The 25,719-nt window shown below is 45.5% G+C and overlaps 1 protein-coding gene across 13 annotated transcripts in view; it reads right to left on the bottom strand.

The window, feature by feature from the left end:
• nedd4l (NEDD4 like E3 ubiquitin protein ligase) overlaps positions 1-25,719 on the bottom strand; it is a 635,409-nt gene that overhangs the window by 58,569 nt on the left and 551,121 nt on the right. For all 13 annotated transcript variants that reach the window (XR_011940295.1, XR_011940294.1, XR_011940293.1 and 10 more), the window contains 7 exons: positions 20,910-20,968; positions 19,893-19,958; positions 18,918-19,147; positions 16,222-16,343; positions 13,571-13,641; positions 9,250-9,345; positions 4,646-4,719 (listed from right to left, as the gene is read on the bottom strand). Coding sequence is in view for 7 of the 13 variants with exons in the window: in XM_072497353.1 (XP_072353454.1) it covers positions 4,646-4,719; positions 9,250-9,345; positions 13,571-13,641; positions 16,222-16,343; positions 18,918-19,147; positions 19,893-19,958; positions 20,910-20,968 (718 nt within the window). In the remaining 6 variants the exon portion in view is untranslated. The remainder of the gene's footprint in view (positions 1-4,645; positions 4,720-9,249; positions 9,346-13,570; positions 13,642-16,221; positions 16,344-18,917; positions 19,148-19,892; positions 19,959-20,909; positions 20,969-25,719) is intronic.

The following is a 25,719-nucleotide window of genomic DNA, read 5'->3' on the forward strand; positions in this document are numbered from 1 at the left end:
GTAGCTGGAAGTTCGATTAAAAAAAAAAAATTATTGGCCTTCTGTACTATTGGGTGCCCAGGGCGAGAGCTAGGCTACCATCCTGCTATATCCCTGACCATCTGGGGATCCCCTCCCTCGGTGCCATTATGACTGGTTCACCTTTGTGTGGACGAGTACTAAACAGTGCCCTGGCGAGGTCTCCCAGATGCGGCTGTTGAGCCCCGAGCACCAGGTGAATCTGGCGAACGTATATTTAAATGAGTCATACCGCTCATTTAAATATGCTGATCTGGACGACGTCCAGTGAGGGGGAGAACCAGATTGTGACGTCTCATGACATTCACGTCCCAAATCTCACAAGAGGCCTCTTGTGACATTCAATGGCCTCGTCCTGACACCAAGTTGGGCACAATGAGGCCACTGAATCACACCCATAACAGCTTTTATGCAAGTACAGAGGCAAGGTAAAGGGATTGGTTTGGGTGGGTGTGAGGAAGAACAAAAAGGAATTTCAGTGATAGGTTGGAGGGCAGGAGGGATTGAATGACAAGATAAATGATGCTGTAAGACAGAATGAGATAGTAAGAGGATATATATTTTTTTTTTAATGGATGTAGAGAAGGGCTAATTGGGACAACCAGAATCATCAGCAGCTGCTGAAAGAACTATTGGGCAAGCGGTTGTGATCTGGAATTGTTGAACTCAATGTTCAGTCTGGGAAACTGCACAGTGCCTAATTGAAAGAGGTAGTAGTCTAGTGTTGCTTGAGCCTATGTTGACCGTTGTTGCTCGTTTTAGCCTTAGTTTTATTAGCTCTAATTCTGTCACCTTTGCTCATGAGTCGCCAGGGGCGAAATTCTCCCCAAACGGCGCGATGTCCGCCGACTGGCGCCCAAAACGGCGCCAATCAGACGGGCATCGCGCCGCCCCAAAGGTGCGGAATGCTCTGCATCTTTGGGGGCCGAGCCCCAACATTGAGGGGCTAGGCCGGCGCCGGAGGGATTTCCGCCCCGCCAGCTGGCGGAAACGGACTTTGTTGCCCCGCCAGCTGGCGCGGAAATGACATGTCGGGGCGGCGCATGCGCGGGAGCGTCAGCGGCCGCTGACAGTTCCCGCGCATGCGCAGTGGGGAGAGTCTCTTCCGCCTCCGCCATGGTGGAGACTGTTGCGGAGGCGGAAGGGAAAGAGTGCCCCCACGGCACAGGCCCGCCCGCGGATCGGTGGGCCCCGATCGCGGGCCAGGCCACCGTGGGGGCACCCCCCGGGGTCAGATCGCCCCGCGCCCCCCCCCCCCCAGGACCCCGGAGCTCGCCCACGCCGCCTTGTCCCGCCAGTAAATAGGTACTCTAATTTACGCCGGCGGGACAGGCAATTTATTGGCGGGACTTCGGCCCATCCGGGCCGGAGAATCCAGCGGGGGGCCCCCCAACCGGCGCAGCCCAATTCCCGCCCCCACCGAATATCTGGTACCGGAGACTTTGGCAACTGGCGGGGGCGGGATTCACGGCGGCCAACGGCCATTCTCCGACACACTGGGGGGTCGGAGAATGACGCCCCAGGTATCTTTCTGATACCGCCACGTGGTTCAAGTCCAAGTAATGATGAATAATGCAACACACCGCTTAGTAAGAGTTAAATCAACGCTCATTTATTAGAGACAGCAATTAATACTTATACAATAATCCTACTTCTAGACTACTACCTACCACTAAAGGCCAATACTTAACTTTGGAAATGGCCCACCAGGTCAGGGAAACGAATGGTCTTTCGAATTGGTTCTGAGCCTGCGGGATTCAAAAGCTGGTACAAGTTGATAGTCAGGAGCGCCTATCTGGTAGCTGGAGTAAGACTTACTACAGTTTTCTTGTAGAAGGGTCTCGAAGGTTGCGAGCAGGAGAAGGGTCGAGTTGAACTTGGCCCCTATTCTTATAGTCCCCAGGGGCTTCCCGCCTCTCGGGGCGGACCTCGTACCTGGTTCCAAGTGATTGGACTTGGTCCCAATCACTTGGTTCGATATGATCCAATAATGGGGCGATTCCTTGATCGGGGGGTGGTCGTTTACCTTTCTTTGTGTCAGCCCCTGCTGGCGCCGAAAGGTCTGGGTCGGCTTTCAATTGCTAATTTGTAGCAATTGTTCCTGGGGATGGCTGATTAAAATGCAGATGGCTGGGTTCTTGTGATGTTGATGGCTGCAGGTATCGGTCTGGACTGACTTCCCCAGAGGCGAATACACTGCTTTACCTGCAGCTGTCCGTTTGAGTCCTGTTGGCTGATTTTCCTATCAGCCTCTTCCATTCGCCATTTTAAATCGGGGTTTGACCATTCTAATCGTGAGTCAGCCATTTTACATGGCTACACCGTCATTGTAAGAGGTAGAGTAAAGTGATGTCAGTGTGAGATTGGAAGGGAATTAGAATGACAAATGTCCGAAGCTTAGGGTCATACTTGGTGAAGTGAACAGTTCCACAAAGCGGTCTGCGTTTGGACTCCCCAGTGTAAAGAAGGCTACATTGTGAGCAGAAAATATGGTTGACTAAATTGAAAGCAGGACAAGTAAATCACTGCTTCACTTGGAAGGAGTGTTTAGGGTCCTGGGCAGTAGAAAGGGAAAAGATATTAAGATATTCAAAATATGAAGGTAAACCAATGAAGTCGATAAAAATAATTTTGTTTTCACTGATTGGGGAATACAGAGCAGGGTCACAGCGTAAAACCGAGAGCCAGATCTTTAAGGAATAAAGTAATAATAATCTTTATTATTGTCACAAGTAGGCTTGCATTAACACTGCAATGAAGTTACTGTGAAAAGCCCCGAGTCGTCACACTCCGGCGCCTGTTCGGGTACACTGAGGGAGAATTCAGAATTGTCATGAGAATGTCGCTTGAAGAAATGTTTGGCTGCTCATGTTACTGCAGTGATGTCAGAGTGTGGGTGGAGCTGAGCTCTGGCTCTGCTTTTTAGTTTCACTTTGAGAAAAGCTTGGGTGTGTCTCTGTCTTTTTGGTTTCGTTGTTCAGCGTGTTGCAGCTGAAGTCAGCCAAAGCAGCTGTACTGTTGATCTCCCTGCCATGAAGGACTATCTCTTAAACATTTGGTGAATTCAGGATTATAAATGTTTTCAGTATTGAATGCAAACTCTGATGTGCTTCTGTTTAAAGGATGTTAAGTCTTTTGGATGTTAAAAGGACAGCTTAAAGGATTACTTAATGTTGTATTCTTTGGGGGTTATCTTTGAATTAATGGTTGCTAAGATATTCACTGTTTGTTTTAAAAAAGTTAATTTGAGTTCATAGAATAAACATTGTTTTGTTTAAAAAAATACTTTTCCATTTCTGCTGTACCACACCTGTAGAGTGGGCCATGTGCTCCCCATACCACAATCTATTAAAAGTTGTGGGTCAGGTGAACTCCATGACACACTTTGGGGTTCTCTAAATCCTGGCCATAACAGAATGTCCAATTCATCTAACAAGCACGTCTTTTGGGACTTGTGGGGAGAAATCGGAGCACCCAGAGGAAACCCACACAGACACGGGGAGAACATGCAGACTTCACGCAGATAGTGACCCAAGCTGGGAATCGAACCCGGGTCCCTGGCGCTGTGAAGCAACAGTGCTAACCACCGTGCTACTGTGCCGCCTTTACCATTCGATAACTACACACATATTGTGGTCGAGTTTGAATACACTTCCACGAATTGCAGTTGATGCTGCGGCAATAGTTAACTTTTTAAAGCTGAGACTCAGATTTTTGTTCACCAATGGTCTTGAGGGATAAAGGCAAAGATGGGTAAACGGAGTTTTCATAGAATTTACAGTGAAGAAGGAGGCCATTCGGCCCATCGAGTCTGCTCTGGCTCTTTTGAAAGAGCACCCTACCCGATCTCACACCTCCACCCTATCCCCATAACCCAGTAACCCGACCCAAGACTAAGGGCAATATTGGACACTAAGGGCAATTTTAGCATGACCAATCCGCCTAACCGGCACATCTTTGGACTGTGGGAGGAAACCGGAGCACCCGGAGGAAACCCACGCAGACACGGGGAGAACATGCAGACTCCGCACAGAGAGTGAACCAAGCCGGGAATCGAACCTGGGACCCTGGAGCTGTGAAGCAATTGTGCTAACCACCATGCTACCGTGCTGCCCTGTTAGGTCCCAGATCGACCATGAACGATTGGATGGAACAGGCCGCTAATCCTATTCCTGTGTCATGCAAAAATAGACGAATCAGCCAGATGGATCAAATGTCCTTACAGTTAATGTTCTTTCAATAATGCTTCCAAACAGCAAAATAACTTTCATCGTGCAATGGGGAGCCGAGACCATAACGTTAAACAGACAATTTCTATTATATCCGATTACCATTTGAAAATAAGTCATCACAATCACAAAATTGGGAATGCAGGCTTTAGTGCAGTGCAATAATGCAACATTTTTGAGTCTGTGCCATGGCAAAGCACAAACCTCATTAAACATTCTGGTTTAGGACATTAATGCGCCAATTATAATGCTCGCATTATAATTGAAAAATACAAATTTAGAACAACCCAGAAAAAAACAGACACACTAGGGAGTAACTAGTGTACATAGTTGAGAGAAGGACACAAAGAAGATAATGAAACGGGGAAGACAGCTAAATTAAGTAAATAGTCACTTACTCGATATACTCCCTTTTGTTTTCATTGGTAACCACCATGTCTGAACCATTGGGTTTCAGATCCACTTGATAAGTCTACAAAAGACATGCTAAATTATTGAAGATGTACAATAAAGAGGCTGTCAAAAAGATGACACTCAACAAAAATAGTAATCTGTGATTATTTAAATTCAAACCTCATGAAACATTTAATATACATCATTTCCTTTAAAAGAAATGATACTGGAATGAATTCTTAAAAAACATCAGTTGCACACAAAGGAACTGTCTGACATGCCGTACGGCTGCAGCAGGTTATCTTTTGATGTAGAAATGAACCAACGCAAGCAGAGCTGACTCGGAGAGGTATCACTCAGCGAGGAAACAACGACGAGTTAGCAAATGTAACACGTCAGCTAACTAATGGCAAAGCTCAGATGGAGGCTGTGACATAGGTACACCAGCTGCTCCATGAAAACTACAGGAGATGGTTAATCATCCAGATGGAATTATCAATAGCAGTGAAGGTCACTGATGCCCTTTTGTGACAAAAAAAACATAATAAATGGTATGTCACAGGAATTAACGGCTTTTCAAGGCTTTGGCCATTTGAAATGAAAATCGCTTCTTGTCACAAGTAGGCTTCAAATGAAGTTACTGTGAAAAGCCCCTAGTCACCACATTCCGGCGCCTGTTCGGGGAGGCTGTTACGGGAATCGAACCGTGCTGCTGGCCTGCCTTGGTCTGCTTTCAAAGCCAGCGATTTAGCCCTGTGCTAAATTTCGGAGATAATCATGACAATCTACTCAAATTTGAGGGGAAAATGCCTTTTGAATCACGCAAGATTATTTCATTTTAAAAAATGTCTTTCATGGGATATGGGCATTGCTGGTTAGGCCAACATTTATTGCCCCTCCCGAACTGACTTCGTGAAGGTGTTGGGGAGCGTCCTTCTTCAACCACTGCAGTGCATGTGGCATTGTACACCCGCAGTGCTGTTAGAGAGGGAGTTCCAGGATTTTGACCTGGTGGCAGTGAAGGAACGATGGCATAGTTCCATATCAGGATGGGGTGTAGCTTGGAGGGAACTTGAAGGTGGTGGCATTTCCATGAATTTGCTGCCTTTTCCCTTCTATATGGCAGAGGTCATGAGCTTGAAAGGTGAGATGCTGCAGTCATCTTGCATTGGTACACACTACATCACTGTGTGTCAGTTGTGGAGTCAATGAATGTTGAAGGTGGTCAATGGGATGGCAATCAAGTTTTTTCCCGGATGGTGTTAAGCTTCTTGATTGTTGTTACAGCTGTACTCTTCCAGGCAAGTGGAGAGTATTACATCACACTCCTGACTTATGTCTTATAGATGGTAGATCGGCTTTGCGGAGTCAGGAGCCGAGTTACTCGTCTCAGAATTTCCATCCTCTGACCTGCTCTTAAAGGCTGATCCAGTTCAGTTTCTGGTCAATAGTAACCCCCAGACAATACCCTGTGGACCTCCTTTAGTGATATCCTCGGATTGAGATGATTGGCCTCCAACAATCACAACCACCTTCCTTTGTGCTAAAGTATGACTCCAACCACTGGAGACTTATTCCCATTGCCTCCAGTTTTTCTAGAACTCCTTGATGCTATACCAGGTCAAATGTTCCCTTGATGTCAAGGGCAGTGACTCTCCCCTCACCTCTTGAGTACAGCCCTTTTGTCCATATTTGATGTCAGGAGCTAAATGGCCTTAGCGGAACCCAAACTGGCTGTTAGTGAGAAGGTTATTGCTGAGTAAGTGTGGCTTGGTAACACTTTGCCAAGCTTGTGGAGACCCAGAAGGCCCAAGGGGTGGCGATCCGGGAGGTGTGGCAAAAAGCCTTGGAGAACGAGGACGAGATCTTGGGCCTGGCGGTGAAGGTGGAGGCGCATGAGGCGCTGCACAAGAGGTTGGCGGAAAAATTCGAGGACCTGGAGAATAGGTCAAGGAGGATGAATCTTTGGATTCTGGGTCTCCCTGAAGGAGTGGAGGAGCTCGATGCCGGGGCATATATGAGCACGATGCTCAATTCGCTGAGGGGCGCGGGAGCTTTCCCGAGGCCCCTGGAGCTGGATGGGGCTCATCGGGTCCTGGCAAGGAGACCCAAAGCCAATGAGCCGCCAAGGGCTGTAGTGGTGAGGTTTCACCGCTTTATGGACAGAGAGTGTGTCCTGAGATGGGCCAAAAAAGAGCGGAGCAGCAGGTGGGAGAACACGGAGATCCAAATTTATCAGGACTGGAGTGTGGAGGTGGCTAAGAAGAGGGCTGGTGTCAACCGGGCTAAGGCGGTGCTCCATCGGAAGGGGGTGAATTTCGGGATGCTGCAGCCAGCGCGATTGTGGGTCACGTTCCAAGATCGGCACCAATATTTTGAAACGCCTGATGAGGCATGGAACTTTATACAGACTGAAAACTTGGACTCAAATTGAGGGTTTGTCGTGGGGGGATGTTTACTGTGTTTACCGCGTTTGGGGAATGTTCTTTTTGTTTGAGTGCTGGGTGGGGATGGGTGAATGGATTTGATGTGGGGCTGTGGGAGAGTGTGGGCGTCGGTGTTGGAGGGGCAGGGCCCCACGGAGGAAGAGGAGGGGTGGAGGCCCGGGGATGGGAAGTTGGGGTAAGGCTGCAAAAAAGAGCTGCGCCAGAGTGGGCAGGGCCGGCTCAGGCAAGCGTGGGATTTTTCCCGCGTTAGGGAAGGATGGGAGCGGGGCCGGGGAGGAAGGGCGGTGCTGGAGAGGAGTGCACACTGACTGCCAAGGGGTGGAGGGATTCTCACACTGGGGGGTCGATGGAATGGCGGGAGAGGCCGGGGTCAGCAGGAGTCAGCTGACTTACGGGAGTGTCATGGGGTGAGCAAAATGGCTAGATGAGGATCTAGCGGCGGGGGGGGGGGGGGGGGGGACTGGGTTGCTGCTGCAGTGGCCAAAAGGGAGCTGGAAGTAGGAGAGATAGTTGGGGCGGGGGTCCGCCGCCTGGGGGAATGGAGGGTGCGGGAGGCGCGGGCACGCGGCTGGCCTAGAAAAGGAGATGGCTAGTTGGGGAGGGGGGGGCGAGTAGCCCCCCGATCCGGCTGATAACTTGGAATGTGAGGGGCCTGAATGGGCCGGTCAAGGGGGCCCGGGTGTTCGCGCACTTAAAGGGACTGAAGGCAGACGTGGTTATGCTCCAGGAGACACATCTGAAGGTGGGGGGGGGGGGGGGGGGGGACTTCAACACGGTGTTGGACCCAGCACTGGACCATTCTAGGTCCAGGACGGGTAAGAGTCCAGCTGCGACCAAGGTACTCAGGGAGTTTATGGACCAGATGGGGGGGAATGGATCCATGGAGGTTTGCCAGGCTGCTGGCCAGGGAATTTTCCTTCTTTTCCCACGTCCATAAAGCCTATCCCGGATAGATTCACAGAGCGCATATGACAGGGGCAAGGTTGAGTAGGTTCTTTGGGGTAGAGGACAGATGTGGGAGGTGCTTGGGGAGCCCGGCAAATCATGTCCATATGTTCTGGTCGTGCCCGGCGCTGGATGGGTTTTGCGAGGACTATGTCCAAGGTGGTGAACGCCGGGGTCAAGCTGAGCTGTGGATTGGCATTATTTGGGGTATCGGACGAGCCGGGAGTGCAGGAGGCGAAAGAGGCCGGTATTCTGGCCGTTGCGTCCTTGGTAGCCGGGCAGAGGATTTTGCTACTGTGGAAAGATGCGAAGCCCCCGAGTGTGGAAGCTTGGATCAATGACATGGCAGGGTTCATCAAGCTGGAGAGGATAAAGTTTGCCTTGCGATGGTCTGTGCAAGGGTTCCTCAGGCGGTGGCAACCGTTCCTAGACTATCTCGCAGAGCGTTAGGAGGAGGTCAGCAGCAGCCCAAGGGCGGGGTGGGGGTGGGGGGGTTCTTTTGGGGTGGTGTTTGGGTGAAGGTGGGGGGGGGGGGTTTCCCTATTTGTGTTTTTAAATGTTATATGGGGGGTTATTGTATATGGGGGAAATTCAATGTATAAGTTTGGATTGTTGTGTTCTTGTTTCTTTCTTTTTGTTGGGGGGCGGGGGGGGTTTGTTGAAAATTTGTTGAAACATTTGAATAAATATATTTTTTTTAAAAAAGATAACATTTTGCCAATGACTGAGAATAGGCTGATGGGACGGTGACTGGCTGGATTGGATTTGTCTCGTTTTTGTGGACAGGAAATATTTGGGCAAATTTCCACACTGGCAGGTGGCAGTGTTGTGGTTGTACTGCAACAGCTTTGCGAGGGGCGCAGTTAGTTCTGAAGCCCAAGTCTTCAGTACTATTGCCGGAATGTTTTTCGGGCCCATAACCTTTGCAGTACCCAGTGCCTTCAGTCGTTTCTTGATATCAAAGAGCGAGTCGAATTGGTTGAATACTGAGACCTGTGATGTTGGAGACCTCAGGAGGAAGTGGAGGTGGGTCATTCACATGGCACTTCTGGCTGAAGCTGGTTGTTAATGCTTCAACCTTGTTGTTTGCACTAATTCAATTTTGGAAAACAGCCATCATCAGAGTTCTCAAAAACTTGATTTACATGCTTTATTCTTCAATATGATTAGCTTGAAATAATGCAGTCTTGAAAGCTGTAGGTTACAAATCAGCATACCTGCCCAAAATTTTCTTCATCTATACAAAACCTGAGATCCAGCTCAGTGGGGTCATTTTCAAGAATCCATTTCAAAGAATTGAAATATTCGCCATCCTAAAATGGAGCAACAATAATTTATTAAATTTTAGAGTGTGCAAACACATAATATGTATTAACCATCTACTTCACTCACACTTCTACCTTTCAACACCATGCATTTTGTCATTTAATCTCCCTGACTTCCACCCAATCAGAGATGTTCCACTTGTTCTTTCTTCCCTCCATCCCACACTCTTTCCCTGCTTGACTTAACTATTATCTCTCAGCACTCCCTGTTCTGACAAATGGTCACCGATCTGAAATGTTAACTCTGTTCCTCTCTGCACAGATATTGCCAGCATTTTCTGTTTTCATGAAGGGACAGTCTGATTTCACTAATTACTTTGATGTCCCAGTTCCAAAGCACAATTTAAGGAAGTATGCACACAAGATAAATGCATGGTTCAATAGGTGTGTGCAAAGCAAAATTAGAAATAACCCAGTGAAATAAAACTACTTCAATAAATAGACCATTTACAGAACCTAAATGATCTGAAAGAATATGCATTAGGAAATTTTACTATGTAAAATAAAGAGCAAGGTAAATATCCAATCAATGACTGAATTTATACAAGAAAAACGGTACATGTATTTTCAGTAACACAACACTCATTATTGATGTCATTACACTACCGTTCTGTTTGAATTTTGTAAACAACTTCTCTCTTCCTGTCATGCCATGGTAAATTGAACAAAATGTGGGTGATTTGAGAGTGGCAGTTCAGCAGGAAAAAGGCCAATAACAAGATGACTGAAAAAAGGTTGCTCACAAAACAACGAGTGACAAAAGTATGCAGAACGATCATACATAGATGTTCATAAACGAAGAGAACTTGGCTCATGTGACAGAATGTAATTTGGAGGGCGGCATGGTGGCTAGCACTGCTGCCTCACAGCGGCAGGGTCCCAGGTTTGATCCTGACCCTGGGGGATGTGATGATAAGTAGATTGTCATCTGTATTATCATCTGTATGTAAATAATAATATATGCATACTTGTTATAGTTCCAGCATCTGGCCAGCAGGTGGTGCAAGTATGTAGGCACATGGCCGGGACACACCATGGGCTGAATTAGCCGCCATCGGGATTCTTTGTTTTGCTGGCAGCCCGGGGGTTTCCCAATGGCATGGGGCTGCTGCACAATGACCAGCCGGCAAAACGGAGAATCCCGACGGCGTGCTGAACCATAAATCTGGTGCGGCGGGACAGAGGAACCCATTCACCATGTGTTCCAGGAGAAGGTGTTAGTAAGGAGTTTGCAGTAGTTGCATATTAGAGTAACTCTGTCGGATCTTAGTGTAAGTTAGTGTTGGAACATTATTTGCAACTGTATTAATCTTAGACATTTTAGTAATTTGTTTGTGTAGTGTTAGTAATAAACAACTTTGCTTACAAAAAAAGCCTAATGTTCTTTGTTCACACTACAATATCAAGATTCAACATCAGCCCAGTCAAAGAACATTACAGGGGACTGTCTATATGGAGTTTACACATTCTCCCCTTGTTTGCATGGGTTTCGTCTGGGTGCTCCGGTTTCCTCCTACAGTTCAAAAATGTGCAGGTTAGATGGATTGGACGTGCTAAATTTCCCCTCAGTGTCCAAAAATTGAGTTACTGGGTTACAGGGATAGGGTGGGGCATGGGCCTAAGTAGGGTGCCCTTTTGGAGGTTGGTGCAGACTCAATGGGCTGAATGGCCTTGTTCTGTTATTATGGGCCAGGGTTTAAAGAACACAAAAGTATATCATGGACTTTACCTGACCCAAAACGTTTAATAGATTTTGGTTATGGGGAGCACAAGGGCCTACTTTACAGGTGTGATGCAACAGAGACCTAAAAGTATTTTTAAACAAGAAAAATGGGCGGGATTCTCTCAGCCCAGGGCCAGGCCAGAGAATCCCCGTGACCGTCGCGAATCGCGTCACGCTGCCCTGATGCCGGCACGCGATTCTCTGCAGAGAGCGGAGAATCGGCACCATTGGCGCCGGCGTGGTTGGCGCGGCGCCGGTCGGGGGCCACTCTACGCGGCCGGCCCACCAATTCTCGGCCCGGGATGGGCCGAGCGGCCATCATAAAAGTCCCGCTGGCGCCGTCCACACCTGCTCTTAGCTGGTGGGAACTTGGCATGGAAGATTTGGGGGGCAGCCTGTGGAGGGGGGTGGGGGGGCGTCCGACCCCGGGGGGGGGGGGGGGGGGCAGGGCCTCCGATGTGGCCTGGCCCGCGATCGGGGCCCACCGATCAGCGGGCCGGCCTCTCTGGCTGGGGGCCTCCTTTCTTCTGCGCTGGCTCCTGTAACCCTGCACCATGTTGCTTCGGGGCCAGCGTGTTGAAGGAAGCCACTGCGCATGTGCGGATCCCGTGGCGCCCATTTGATGCCGGAATCAGCAGCTGGAGCAGCATGTACCGCTCCAGTGCCGTGCTGGCCCCCTGTAGGGGCCAGAATTGTTGATCCTGAGGCCGTGTTGACGCCGTCGAGAAACGCGACGGCATTTCCGACGGCGTCAACACTTAGCCTCAGGATCACAGAATCCCGCCCTATGTTTATCTATGAATCCAGTTAACATTTTATCAACACACAGTAAACATCTCAACTACCAATCCTGATAATCCCCAAAAAAGATACAGTACTCTATAGGTAACCCTTAGTAACTTCCCAAACAACATCCATAAGCCAAAACACTTTTTAACAAAGACAGTAGGTTTGCATTCCTTACAGAAACAGGTATTTCTTGGAAATCATCAAGTGATCTGGCGACATTCTTTATCATGTAGAGAGAGAGCCCAAAAATACATCTGCTCGGTTTGAATGCAGCTCTCCAACTGAAAGCAAAACTAAAAACACAGAGCCAAAAAGAGCTTTCAGCTCAAAACGCAAGTAAAAAGCAGAGACAGAACACAGTTCCATCCACACAATGATATCACTGCAGCCAGATAAAAATGTCTTAAAATGACATTCACATGACACTGCACTGTAGAGATTCTATGATACTATTCTATGATATCAGAGCTCATTTAGTTTACAACATCTAACACTTGCCTCTACGATGTTTTGTATATATAAGCAGCTGAGAGAAAGCTTTCTTCCTCTTGCAGTCAATACAGTTCAGCTTCATTGAAAATATTTTCAAAAATATTATTTTAGGAAAAGAAACAAAATTCCTATAAGTGGCTGCAGTAACACTTTCATTGGGCCTAGTCTTCAGAGTGGCAAGTGCTATTGGATTGCCATCTGCAGCTGTCACCTGGACTTCTGAACCTGGCCTCTTCAGAAATGGAGAGCACACCCATTCTGGGAACCCTTCCTTGTAGTGCAAGATCATCGGGGGAAGTCGTCATGCCCCATTTTTATGGCACTAACTGTCGTATTCCAGTAAATTGAAAGGTCCCAAAGACACTGTGAGAAGCTATGGGGAGAAAGCAAGCGGGTGAGGAAGTAGCATGGCAGGTAGATGGGTGAGGGGCAAGGATGGTGGGTAGATGCGTGAGGAAATAGAGGGCAGCTAGGTTGGTGAGGGAGTATGGCAGGTAAATGGGTGCAGGGGTAGAGGGCAGATAAGTGGGTGAGGGGGTAGGGTGGGTCGAGGGATGGTTTGATTGTTGGGCAGGAGGGGGAGCGTAGTCAGGCAATTTCAAGGTGTGCTAGGGAGGCGTTATTTGAAGGGTAAGCAGTATAGTTATCCAGGGGTTAGAACTGATTTTAATCCTTCCAACTTTTCAGAAATAACATTTTTGGTAAGTGAGTCAGGACCACCTGAAATCTCTGACTCAAACGCAAGAGATTCGGATGCAGGGGAATTTCCCATCAAAGTCAAACTTTTACGGCAATTCCCGCATTGTCAGTGCATGGGGACTCCCAAGGAGCCTTCAGCACATCTTGGGGGATACCTCTTTGGTATGACCATCAGGAAATTGGAAGCTCCGGACCCCTGTCTTCCTCCACGCCATTTGAAAGCAACTATATCAGCAGTCTTTATATATGCTGCTATTATAGATAATGCGGTGGCACAAAACATTGCAGGATATCGATATATCATGGGGAGAAAATGAGCAATGACCTTGTGTAATCTGGAGAGAGAAAAAGGAAAGTCCAAAGTAGTGTCACTCCAATACACAACCCCACTGAAGTTGCAACCAATTTCCGAGTGAACAAATTCAGGTGTTTGTAAATGAGATAGTGATTGATTTCTAATGATCGTCCAATGGATTATGCGCAGTAACTCAAAGTTTCTTTCGTACTCACCACTGATTCCATATCTTTCAGTGTGATGGATTTTGCCAACATCATCTTGTAAAATGGTCTAATAAAGAAACCTGCAACAGAAACAAAATGAATGCATGGAATATAAACTCAACAGCTCAATGAATCACAGTATTAGTCAAATGCTAACAGGAGTTACAGCATGGAACAAAAAGTGCAAACAATCAATTTTGTTATTTATCTTGGCCGTGAGAGTGATTTTAATATTTACCCAGCTGACTTTGTGTCTGTGGCAGCAACTTGGAAAAGCAACTTTTTTTTATCCCAGTCGCCATGTTGATGCCTGACATATTCAACCAGTATGTTTCGGATACATTTTCCTACGGCCTCAAAGAGATTTCATATCTAATTGCCTTTAGTGATTACTTTTGCGTTTGCAAAATTTTTATTTGTAAATAAAGTATGGAGTCACAGCACAGCTTACCAAATATAACACGTAACAGAAGACCCCACTGTCCTGCCAGCTTTCATTGATACCCCGGTTTGTCCTTACCCTTTAATTCAATTCTTCCATCAGAATTTAACAATCAGTCTACCAACTAACCAACACGAAACCTGATATACAATTTCAATGGGCAAAATTGAAGAATTGATTAATAATCAAGCCACCTCATATAAAAAGAAAATATGAAAACACACAGGGCATCACAAGTGGACCCAATGGTGGACAAGGTGAAGACCAGAATGATCTCCATTGGGATACAAAGTATCAAGATAGCGAAGAATGAACAAAATACAATTGATTAAAGTGAACAGGGTTCTCCAGCAAGTTATTAAGTATAAAATTCAGCACTGCAGTCTCACGGCGTCGAGGTCCCAGGTTCGATCCCGGCTCTGGGTCACTGTCCGTGTGGAGTTTGCCCATTCTCCCTGTGTTTGCGTGGGTTTCGCCCCCACAACTCAAAGATGTGCAGGGTAGGTGGATTGAACACACTAAATTGCCCCTTAATTGGTAAAAATAAATTGGGTCCTCTAAATTTAAAAAATATATATATAAAATTCAAATCATACGTTGCCAAATACAGTAGACAATTAAAAGGAAAGTTATATGCAGATTGCCCTTTGCTGATTGCTCCTCACTGATAGCCACACATCCTTTTGCTGTTGCTGAGTAGATTGCAAGGTGCTCAGGGTTTGGGTTTAATATTTGCAAATGCACGAGTGGAGGCCATGGTTAGGTGAGGCAAAATTCTAGAATTGTTGCATCTTTCTAAATACAATAAAATTAATCAAGTTTCCCTTTTTTTTTGAGATGAAGGATCTCTTCTCCATTTATTTATTTACATTTGTTCTGGGTAAAAGATTATCTACTGACGATGTCACTAAATTAGTCATTACAGTTTCATGTTATTTTCAAAATGCATCTGCTTTTGCTACATGCATGATACAAGAATATCAGAACCAAGGTAAACAACTTTGCCTGCTGTCCTGCAGCTAAATAGATTCCCTGCTTGTAATTTTAATGTTATATTAAAAAGTGCATAATTTCTGAGGGATGTTTTAAGCAAACTAGGCAATTGGTACAGCCTGCTTTTTTTAGGGACACCGCATTAGCCACAGGAAATAATGGGTGGGGTTCTCCGTTGCCCGACGCTGATATCGTAATTGGGGGCGGCGCCTGTTTTTGGATGCTCCGTCCCCTCCAAAGCGGCATCATCGGGAAGTACTGCGTACGCCGTTGGGACGGCCTCAGGATGTCACCTGAAAGCTCTCCACCGATGGGCCGAATTCGCAACGGCACGGATCACTTGTGCTGTCAGTTTTCATCAACCTCGCATGGCGGCTGCGGACTATGTCCAGCGCCGCCACAGCTGGGAGGGGGAGCCATACTGCTTGGCTGGGGTGGAGGGGGTCTTTGGCGAGGGCTGGGGGGCACTATCTGGCAGGTCGGGTCCGTGCGCGGCTGGCACCATGTTGTACGGCACGACAGCTGCAGGTAGTCGTCGTGCACCTGAGCGGCCACGGACCCGACCATTCTCCCGCCGGATTTGGCTTGAGAGCCAGGAGTTTTATCGAGTGCCGCTGCTAGCCCCTCACTGGTCCTAGAATCGGTGAGGGTTCGGCGCTGATTTTGGTGTCGTAAAACACCACTGTTTCCACGCCGGCATCAGCACTTCGCTGCAAAATCAGAGAATCCAGCCCAATATGTCTTCAATACATTCATCAACTGAAATTCGCTACCACTGAAAGCTGTAGATACCCAAATTTCTCCTCATCCTCGGCCGGCCCATCATTCTGAGACCCTAGTGCCCAATTCTAGACTCACCATGAAACCCTCTTCCAGCACCTTTTTGATGGTCAAAAATAGTTCCCAAAACAATCTCTTGTTCTTCAACAAACACAATTAGTTTGCCCAAGAAATAAAAGGCTTGGGCTTTTAGCTATGAAAACAAAGTAAACAAAGGAGGAAGAGGAATGACCTGCCACAAACGGGAGACAAAAAAAATTATTTCCCACTACCAAATTCTGCTAGATTTAGAGCTTTGGCCACCTGGATTTGTGAATCACTGCCCCGTTGTGATTCATACATGTCCTTAAAAACCTAAGCTAGTCAAACTCTAATAATTTAGCAATTCTGGTTAACACATATTTACTTGTTAAGCACTGCTCCAAAATCAAAACATCTAACTTACCATCAAGTAACTTCCCATGGTGCACTGCCATTCCAGCCACACGCCCAATGAATTTGAAGTAAGAGAGATGATCTTCATTACACAGACCAGAATTTGGATTGATCTGGAGTGTATAATTATCCCTGTTTGAAAAGTATTTTAAAAAGTTGAAGTTTTAAATACTGAAGAAAATAGATAGGTACCATAGAGCAAGTGTTATTTGGACAAAAGGAAAGGTCAAACACTTGAGACATTCTGTGCTCAAGCGGATTAGTTACAGGCAGGATTCAAGTGATTTAAATTTCAGACCTTCAAGCATCACTTCAGTCTTGTTGGGACAAAGAATGACTTACGTTTGAATATCTTTAAAATATATATTCACGTGTAGAGACAGGAATAAATAAAAGCATTAAATCAAGAGAAACTCAAACTAAATCAAAGCAGAATTGACTAAGTCAATTAATGGTATCATTGGAAATAGTTAACATTCTTAAATATTCAGCCAGCAAAAACAGCTGTTAAGAGAAAATTGCACATATAAAGCCTCTCAATGTGTCATATAAAATTCTTAGAAAGCTGAACAGGATGCTTAGAGCACAGATTTTGGACTGAGATGAGGAGGAATTTCTTCACTCGGAGTTGTGACTCTTTTGAATTCTGTAATGCAGTGAGCTGTGGATAATCAGTCATTTTCTTCCCCTTATTCTTTCATGGGCTGTGGCCTTCGCAGGCAAGGCCAGCATTTGTTGCCCGTCCCGAATTACACTCGAACTGACTGGCATTTTTTTTTTTTTAAAAAGAGGCAACCACATTGCTGTGGGTCTGGATTCACATGTAGGCCATACCAGGTAAGGAGGCAGATTTCCTTCCCTAAAAGACATTAGTGAACCAGATGGGGTTTTACAACAATCGACAATAGTTTCATGGGGCAAAATTCTCCCCAAACGGCGCGATGTCCACCGACTGGCACCCAAAACGGCGCCAATCAGACGGGCATCGCGCCACCCCAAAGATACGGGGCTAGGATGGCGCCGGAGGGATTTCCGCCCCGACAGCTGGCGGAAACGGCGTTTCTTGCCCCGCCAGCTGGCGCGGAAATGACATGTTGGGGCGGCGCATGCGCGGGAGCATCAGCTGGCAGTTTCCCGCGCATGTGCAGTGGGGAGAGTCTCTTCCGCCTCCGCCATGATGGAGGCCGTTGCGGAGGCAGAAGGGAAAGAGTGCCCCCACGGCACAGGCCCGCCCGCGGATCGGTGGGCCCCAATCGCGGGCCAGGCCACCGTGGGGGCACCCCCCGGGGTCAGATCGCCCCCGGGCCGGAGAATCGAGCCGTGGGGGCCCGCCAACCAGCGCGGCCCGATTCCCGCCCCCGCCGAATATCCGGTACCGGAGACTTCGGCAACCGGCGGGGGCGGGATTCACGGCGGCCAACGGCCATTCTCCGACCCGCTGGGGGGTCGGAGAATGACGCCCATGGTCACCATTTGACTTTTTTTAAAATTTCAGATTTTTATTTAATTCAAATGTCACTATCTGCCATGACAAGATTCGAACCTGGTTCCCAGAGCATTACCTGGGTCTCTGGGTTAGTAGTCCAGCAACAATACTACTACATCACCGCCATTGAGTATATTCAAGACTGAGCTCAATACATTTTTAGGCACTCAAGGGATTTAAAGGATATGGGGAGGGAAAGTGGAAAGAAGATATTACAATTTCTACAGCACAGAAAGAGGCCATTCAGCCCATCGAGTCTACACCGACCCTCTATTGTGACAGTATTGTTACAGTTCAATATTTATTTCTGTTCGGAATTTCATGAAACAAAGAATCGACACAGGAATGATTCAAGCAGGTTTGGTTATTTTACTGTATTATACAATTAGAAACTTAATCCACTGAGATAAGACCATCAAGGATGGAGTTGCAGGAATGGAATGGGGGATTGGGTTTAGGTGGGGTGCTCTTTCGAAGGGCTGGTGCAGACTCAATGGGCCGAGTGGCCTGCTTCTGCACTGTAGCAATTCTATGATTTGGTCATCTATATCGGTGTGCTTAAGGGAGTTGACACAAGGGATAGAGAGAAACTGTTTCCTCTGTTGTGGGAGTCCAAAATAAAACATCAAAGTTAGAGATATAGGGCGCAGGGTAATGCCAGCAAGCATTTCTTCACACAAAAGTAACAGAAATCTATCATTTTCACCCCAAGAATTTGTTGAGGTTGGGATAACTGAAGGTTTCAAAATTGATATTGATTTTTTTTAGGCAGGTGTATTGAGGGTAACAGTACCAAGGTGCACTGATGGAATTAGGATACAGATCATCTGCTATTTAAGTTAATGGTAGAACAGGCAAAGGGGTCTGAATAGCTATGTGTTTCTACTGGCCTATGTGAATTCCAAGCTATCTGTTAATTACAGAAATATTGTTACAATGTGTAAATGTAGTCGGGGAAATTTGTGTGTCTGTGAGTGGGACTTGTTGGGATTGGGGGGAGTGACTCCGTCTGTGTGTAGGAAGGAGCGTGAGTGGCTGAGAGAGTGTGTGTGTGTGGTAGTGACAGTAAGTGACTGTGTGTGTGTGTGTGTGTGTGTGTGTGTGTGTGTGTGTATGTGTGTCAGTGAGAGAGAGTGACTGAGTGTGTGTGGGTGTGGGAGTGTGTGATGGAGTGTTGTAGTAAGGGAAGTTAATGTAGGTGAGAGATACTGCATACTTACGTGGCTGAATATTCAAAAAGTCCATAGTAAGGATTGAACATTTCTTTCGACAAAAGGAAGAACCATTCTCTTGCGACACCTCCATAATCAAGTCCTTTCTCTGACTCAAATTCTATCCAAAGTCTGGCCTTTAGCACATCTGGTCGTTTTAAGGACATAATTCGCCTGTAAGACTCCTCTAGAATGTTGCCTCTATGCAGCTTCATTTCAAATCTATTGGGTATGTCAGCCTGGAACAAAAATGGAACCATAAGTAATGTTCATATTCAGGATGGGAAAAAAATGCTAAAATGTATAAAACCTAAAATTAAAGGATCTACACATCTTTGCTGCAAAAGTTAATTACAGCAACAAATGTGATGTATGAAAAAGAACACATGATATAAGCTAAAATGTTCAATCCCAATTTTATTATTCTTCACATTGAGAATTTGGACCTCTAAGAGCACTCACAGCACCCAAAAAAGGACTATACATCTGAATATTGCACTGAAATTTTAAAATAAAGCAAAATCATTAGGGACAAGATCAATTTTTCACCACTATTCTTAGTACATTTGCAATTAGATCTTTATCGTAAAATCTAAACACAGGTACAGGTAAGCATTTGTGGTGCTCTGTATAAGTTTGATTATGGAAGCTTTAACATTTAAGACAGACAACTTCAAAATATTGGTGTCAGCTGGTAAATGTAATGTTAATCATACCTACTATATGTACTAACCAGCTTATGTATTTGAAGAAAATCTGGACAGCCCTTCAATCAAGTTACATAGCCACACAATCAACTTCAACATCAATAGAGAATGCAAAACAATTCAACACAGAAGTATTAGCTTTTCCACAAGATGTTTCCTGTTACTCGTTCACATTACACATATATTTTCATTATGTCTGATAATCAAAGTGCATACATTATGCTTTGCAGTATAGTACCTCTCAAGCTATTCATGAGGCAACGTACTGCATACTTACAGGCTTCTTCAGTTTCTTCCGAAAGTAATCATACTTCTGCTTGAATTCTCTGGAATATGGCACAGCCTGCAAGAGAGCACAGGTCGATTAAAAAAAAATGAAACAACATTGGAGTTTCTTTATTTTAATTACTGGAAAGTTGCATCAATCGACAACATACTGATATACCCCAATGTTGGAAAATATAATGCTGTATTGGCAGGGATGATGACAGTAGACTGGGGTAATAAATTTATTTTGACTTTCCTCCCAAATAATGTGCTTACTGAATGTTACCTATGTTCACGGAGTATTTTCAGTCTGCTGGACAGTTACAGGCCTAGATCTTCTGGTCTCCATATGGTCAGAGACTGGACATACCCCGAATTACCTCAGAAATCCCAACGTACTGACTCCGAGGGAATTGTCCAGGAAATTTCAAAATCCATTGGGCAACTTACATGCTCCCTGGAACCCTCCGAAGAAGTCTCCAACTGTGAGTTAGGGTGTGAGACTTTGGACGGTTCAGATTTACTTACCAGAATAGTTAGCCAGAAAATGTTAAGACGGAAAAAATCCATGGGCAGAATATTAAAGGGGTGGGGTGTAAAGGTAGAAAACAGGTAGGAAAGAAGGACGGGGTTCTATTTTAGGGGGACAACCCCTCCCCCTCCCCGATTCCCTGCAAGTTATTATTGTTCTGTGACAATTATGTTGTACTAATTGTTGCAAAAACTAACTTCACTCAAAATCTGAACTAGCATTTAAATTTCAGGCATCTGTTGAGGAAGATGAGAAGAAGTGTAAAAATGAATGTGCTCCCTCTACCATTCAAGTGTGTATCACCTCTGATTCATGCCATCCTGAACTGTGTGTGCACCTGCTGATTGCATATAGAATAATCTTTCAGCAGAAAATATGAATGGGACAGGGTGAGGATAAAGGGTAGGAGGGAGATGAGAGTGGAGAGTAAAAAGCTGAAAATATAAGAAAATGAAAACATGAAATCTGCACATAACTATCAATTTTATTACTTACAGGGCCCGTAATGGCTGGATTCTGTAGTCTTGGATCCTCCCATTGTGTGATTTTGGTATCTATAAGATGACAGCAGAATATGTTTTATGATAAAATTCTAATTCTTATGAAATCCAAGCATAGTTGAAGTAACACATTGAAATACCCTAATTAATTTTGTTCTTGCTGTTCATTTTTACATTGATGCAAAGCAAATTTGGAAATTCTAAAGTCATCCTATATAAATCAGCATAAAGTTAAGACAAAGGTTAATCACTTTTCAAGGGCTACTTGTTTCATAGAATCCCTGCAGTGCCGAAGTAGGCCATTCAGCCTATCGAGTCTGCACTGACCTTTTTGAAAGAGCACCCTACCGAGGTCCACTCACTCGTGCACCCTCTTCGATCAACATAACCCCCTAACATAACCTGCATATCCCTGGACACTAAGAGCCAATTTAGCGTGGCCAATCCACCTAACCCACACATCTGTGGGCTGTGGGAGGAAACCGGATGAAACCCATGCAGACACGGGAAAATGTACAAACTTCACACAGACAGTGCCCCAAGGCTGGAATTGAACCCAGGTCCCTGGTGCTGTGAGGCAGCAGTGCTAACCATTTTGCCACCATGCTGCCCATTATGAGGGGAAATAAATGCCACTCCAAAGATGAATTGTCAACAATCTGGGAAGAAGTGTGTGGAAATAGAGAATGCTAATCAATTTTGCTGAAATACAACCATCAAGCCAGTTCCTTTGGTCACAGTATATACAAATAAAGTTATACTATATTCAGTCAGATCCACATCTTATACATCAGTAACAAGGATTAACATGTTCGTATCATGAAGGCTCGCAGGTGCACGTTCAATGGGCCAAATGGCCAACTGCTGTTCCTGTTGCTTATTCTTGCGATCCTACTCATGCACAGGTCAAAGATTACAGGGTCTTACACTTCCACCAAACTCCAGATATGGTTGCTTACAGAACAGTGCACTGGTAACAAACAAGAATTGTGAGAAAGCCAGTAGTTAAAATTTGATGTGTGCCTCTCGGTCTGCAGAAACTTTTGAATATCGTAGTATATATCCAAATTGCCTCCGATTGGGTCGAGCCATGGTTCCAGATTCTCACAGCTCAACCTGTGAAATTGTTACAAAGTGATGGAGCTATTGTAACTCTTTCAGGAAGACAAGAGTAAAAAAAGACAACAGCAAAGTCCATGTGAAAGAGACAGTAGGACTTGAAGGTGGCAAATTATCAACAATGAAAGAGACAGATTTTATTTATTTGGACTCCCAAAAATCCAAAAGTGAAAAAGAGAGAGCTTGATCAGGATGGAATGCAGCGGCTATGGTGTGCCCACCATTTTAAGCCCCCCAATGCAGGCCAGGTTAAATTCATGGCTCAAGTATCTCGAATCTTTTCTCATGACTCAGCAAACACCAGATAATTATCCATGTGGCTTATCTCTGCATTTTCTCCAATATTAGAATGTTTTTGCATGAGCAATGAGAACTGGCCTTAGTATACTGAAGATGTAATCCTACAAACTACAACACAGTACGATCAGATGTTCTTCTAACTTACATTCAATTCTTTTGACTCTATTGTTTAACTTTGATTGCTGCTCTGTGTTGGTTATTGTTTTAAAAAAAAAAATTTAGAGTACCCAATTCATTCTTTCCAATTAAGGGACAATTTAGCCTGGCCAATCCACCTGCCCTGCACATCTTTGGGTTGTGGGGGGTGAAACCCACGCAAACATGGGGAGAGTGTGCAAACTCCACACGGACAGTGACCCAGAGCCGGGATCGAACCTGGAACCTCGGTGCTTTACGGTTGCAGGGCTAACCCACTGCGTCACCGTGCTGTCCTTGCTGGTTATTAGTTGATCATGTTTAATATTGAGACTAAGATTCCAAGGTCCCATTCCACTTAATTCTTTCCTCATTCATTTTTAAAAAATTTTATAATAAATTTAGAGTAACCAATTCATTTTTTTCCAATTAAGGGGCAATTTAGCGTACCAATCCACCTAACCTGCACATCTTTGGGTTTTGGAGCAAAACCCACGCAAACACGGGGAGAATGTGCAAACTCCACAGAGACTGTGTCCCAGAGCCGGGATTGAACCTGGGACTGTGGCGCTGTGAGACAGCAGTGCTAACCACTGTGCCACCGTACTGTCCTTCTTTCCTCATTTATAACTGTACATTTACCTTGTGAGGAATTCTTTGCACTTGCTTTCACTCATTAATTTGCTAATTAGCCTAATTTATTCTTCATTTTGTGAGCTACTTCCTATAATCGCACTGCCTTTTCCAGTTTGGTATCATTAGTAATTTTATCACATCGCACCGTGTGTAGTGATCACAATTCCCATACACATTCGCAGGATCACAGCGAGACTGACATAAGACCATAAGACATAGGAGCGGAAGTAAGGCCATTTGGCCCATCGAGTCCACTCCACCATTCAATCATGGCTGATTTCAACTCCATTTACCCGCTCTCTCTCCATAGCCCTTAATTTATCAACTTCTGTCTTAAAGACACTCAACGTCCCGGCCTCCACCGCCCTCTGTGGCAATGAATTCCACAGACCCACCACTCTCTGGCTGAAGAAATTTCTCCTCATCTCTGTTCTAAAGTGACTCCCTTTTATTCTAAGGCTGTGCCCCCGGGTCCTAGTCTCCCCTGTTAATGGAAACAACTTCCCTACGTCCACCCTATCTTAGCCATTCATTATCTTGTAAGTTTCTATTAGATCTCCCCTTAATCTCCTAAACTCCAATGAATATAATCCCAGGATCCTCAAACATTCATCGTATGTTAGGCCTACCATTCCTGGGATCATCCGTGTGAATCTCCGTTGGACCCGCTCCAGTGCCAATATGTCCTTCCTGAGGTGTGAGGCCCAAAATTGCTCACAGTATTCTAAATGGGGCCTAACTAATGCTTTATAAAGCTTCAGAAGTACATCCCTGCTTTTATATTCCAAGCCTCTTGAGATAAATGACAACATTGCATTTGCTTTCTTAATTACGGACTCAACCTGCAAGTTTACCTTTAGAGAATCCTGGACTAGGACTCCCAAGTCCCTTTGCACTTCAGCATTATGAATTTTGTCACCGTTTAGAAAATAGTCCATGCCTCCATTCTTTTTTCCAAAGTGCAAGACCTCGCACTTGCCCACGTTGAATTTCATCAGCCATTTCTTGGACCACTCTCCTAAACTGTCTAAACCTTTCTGCAGCCTCCCCACCTCCTCCATACTACCTGCCCCTCCACCTATCTTTGTATCATCGGCAAACTTAGCCAGAATGCCCCCAGTCCCGTCATCTAGATCGTTAATATATAAAGAGAACAGCTGTGGCACCAACATGAACCCTGCGGGACACCACTCGTCACCGGTTGCCATTCCGAAAAAGAACCTTTTATACCAACTCTCTGCCTTCTGCCTGACAGCCAATCGTCAATCCATGTTAGTACCTTGCCTCGAATACCATGGGCCCTTATTTTACTCAGCAGTCTCCCGTGAGGCACCTTATCAAAGGCCTTTTGGAAGTCGAGATAGATAACATCCATTGGCTCTCCTTGGTCTAACCTATATGTTATCTCTTCAAAGAACTCTAACAGGTTTGTCAGGCACGATCTCCCCTTACTAAATCCATGCTGACTTGTCCTAATCTGACCCTGCACTTCCAAGAATTTAGAAATCTCATCCTTAACAATGGATTCTAGAATCTTGCCATATCTCAGCTCATCTGCACAGAAGCATTCAAGAATCAAAGGACGGCTACCCATGAGTCCAGAGAGACCATGTCAATTGAAATCTTGAAGACTTTGACTCCAGAAGAGGAGCACCAAGAGTCTAGAGAGACCACGTCAATAGAAATCTTGAAGATTTTGACTCCAGAAAAGGAGCACTACGACCCACAACAAAATGAAATCGTGAAGAATGATAATTCAAGTGAACCTGAAATGACTCTAGAAGAGGAGTACCAAGTAAGCAAAGAGAAATCGAATCCACCACAAATGACTGATGTCACCAACATCAATGCAACATCAGATCATTCTCACACTTCTCAAGAAGACATGCTTAATGTAGCAGATACCACAAAGGACACTGACACCAATAAATGTGACAATGACTCAAATCATCGACATGGCACACTCATTGAGCGCAACAAGAACAAGAACGACAAAAGCAACAAGAAGTATCCCAGAAACAACAAGCACGACAAGAAAAAGAACAAGGATAAAAGCGAAAACAACGAAAACAGAGACAACAATCACGACAAAAAGAACAACAAGAACGCCAATGAAAACAACAAAGACAGAAACGACAGAAACAACAACAATGAAACGACCTGTACACAGTGGTACAACTCTGCGTGTGAAGGACACTGCCACAGCACACTGCGAAACAATGACAAGACTACAAACATGCCATGGCGTGATATAGAATCTCACAAATTCACATCTGCTCCAGAACAAACAAGCAAAACAGCTTTCACGAACGATGACATACAGAATCAATACCACAAAGACAGGAAAAAGTCGAGGTCAAGACAACGGTGCGACACAGAATCGCTACCCACAATCAAATGGAACAGGGGAAAAGGGTGTCCACATCATTAAACGACTCATCAGCAAAGCAGCCGAGTCACATTCCGACATCAACCTAGCTCTGTTAGCGTACCGTGCAACCCCATTGAGCTCAGGGCTGTCGCCAGCGCAAATGCTCTTCGGCAGAGACATCCGGACAACCCTACTGGCACAGCCGTTCCGAGACCCCCGCAACACACTGGTTCTCAACACCATG

Source organism: Scyliorhinus torazame, chromosome 3 (assembly GCF_047496885.1).
Source record: "Scyliorhinus torazame isolate Kashiwa2021f chromosome 3, sScyTor2.1, whole genome shotgun sequence".
NCBI lineage: Eukaryota > Metazoa > Chordata > Chondrichthyes > Carcharhiniformes > Scyliorhinidae > Scyliorhinus > Scyliorhinus torazame.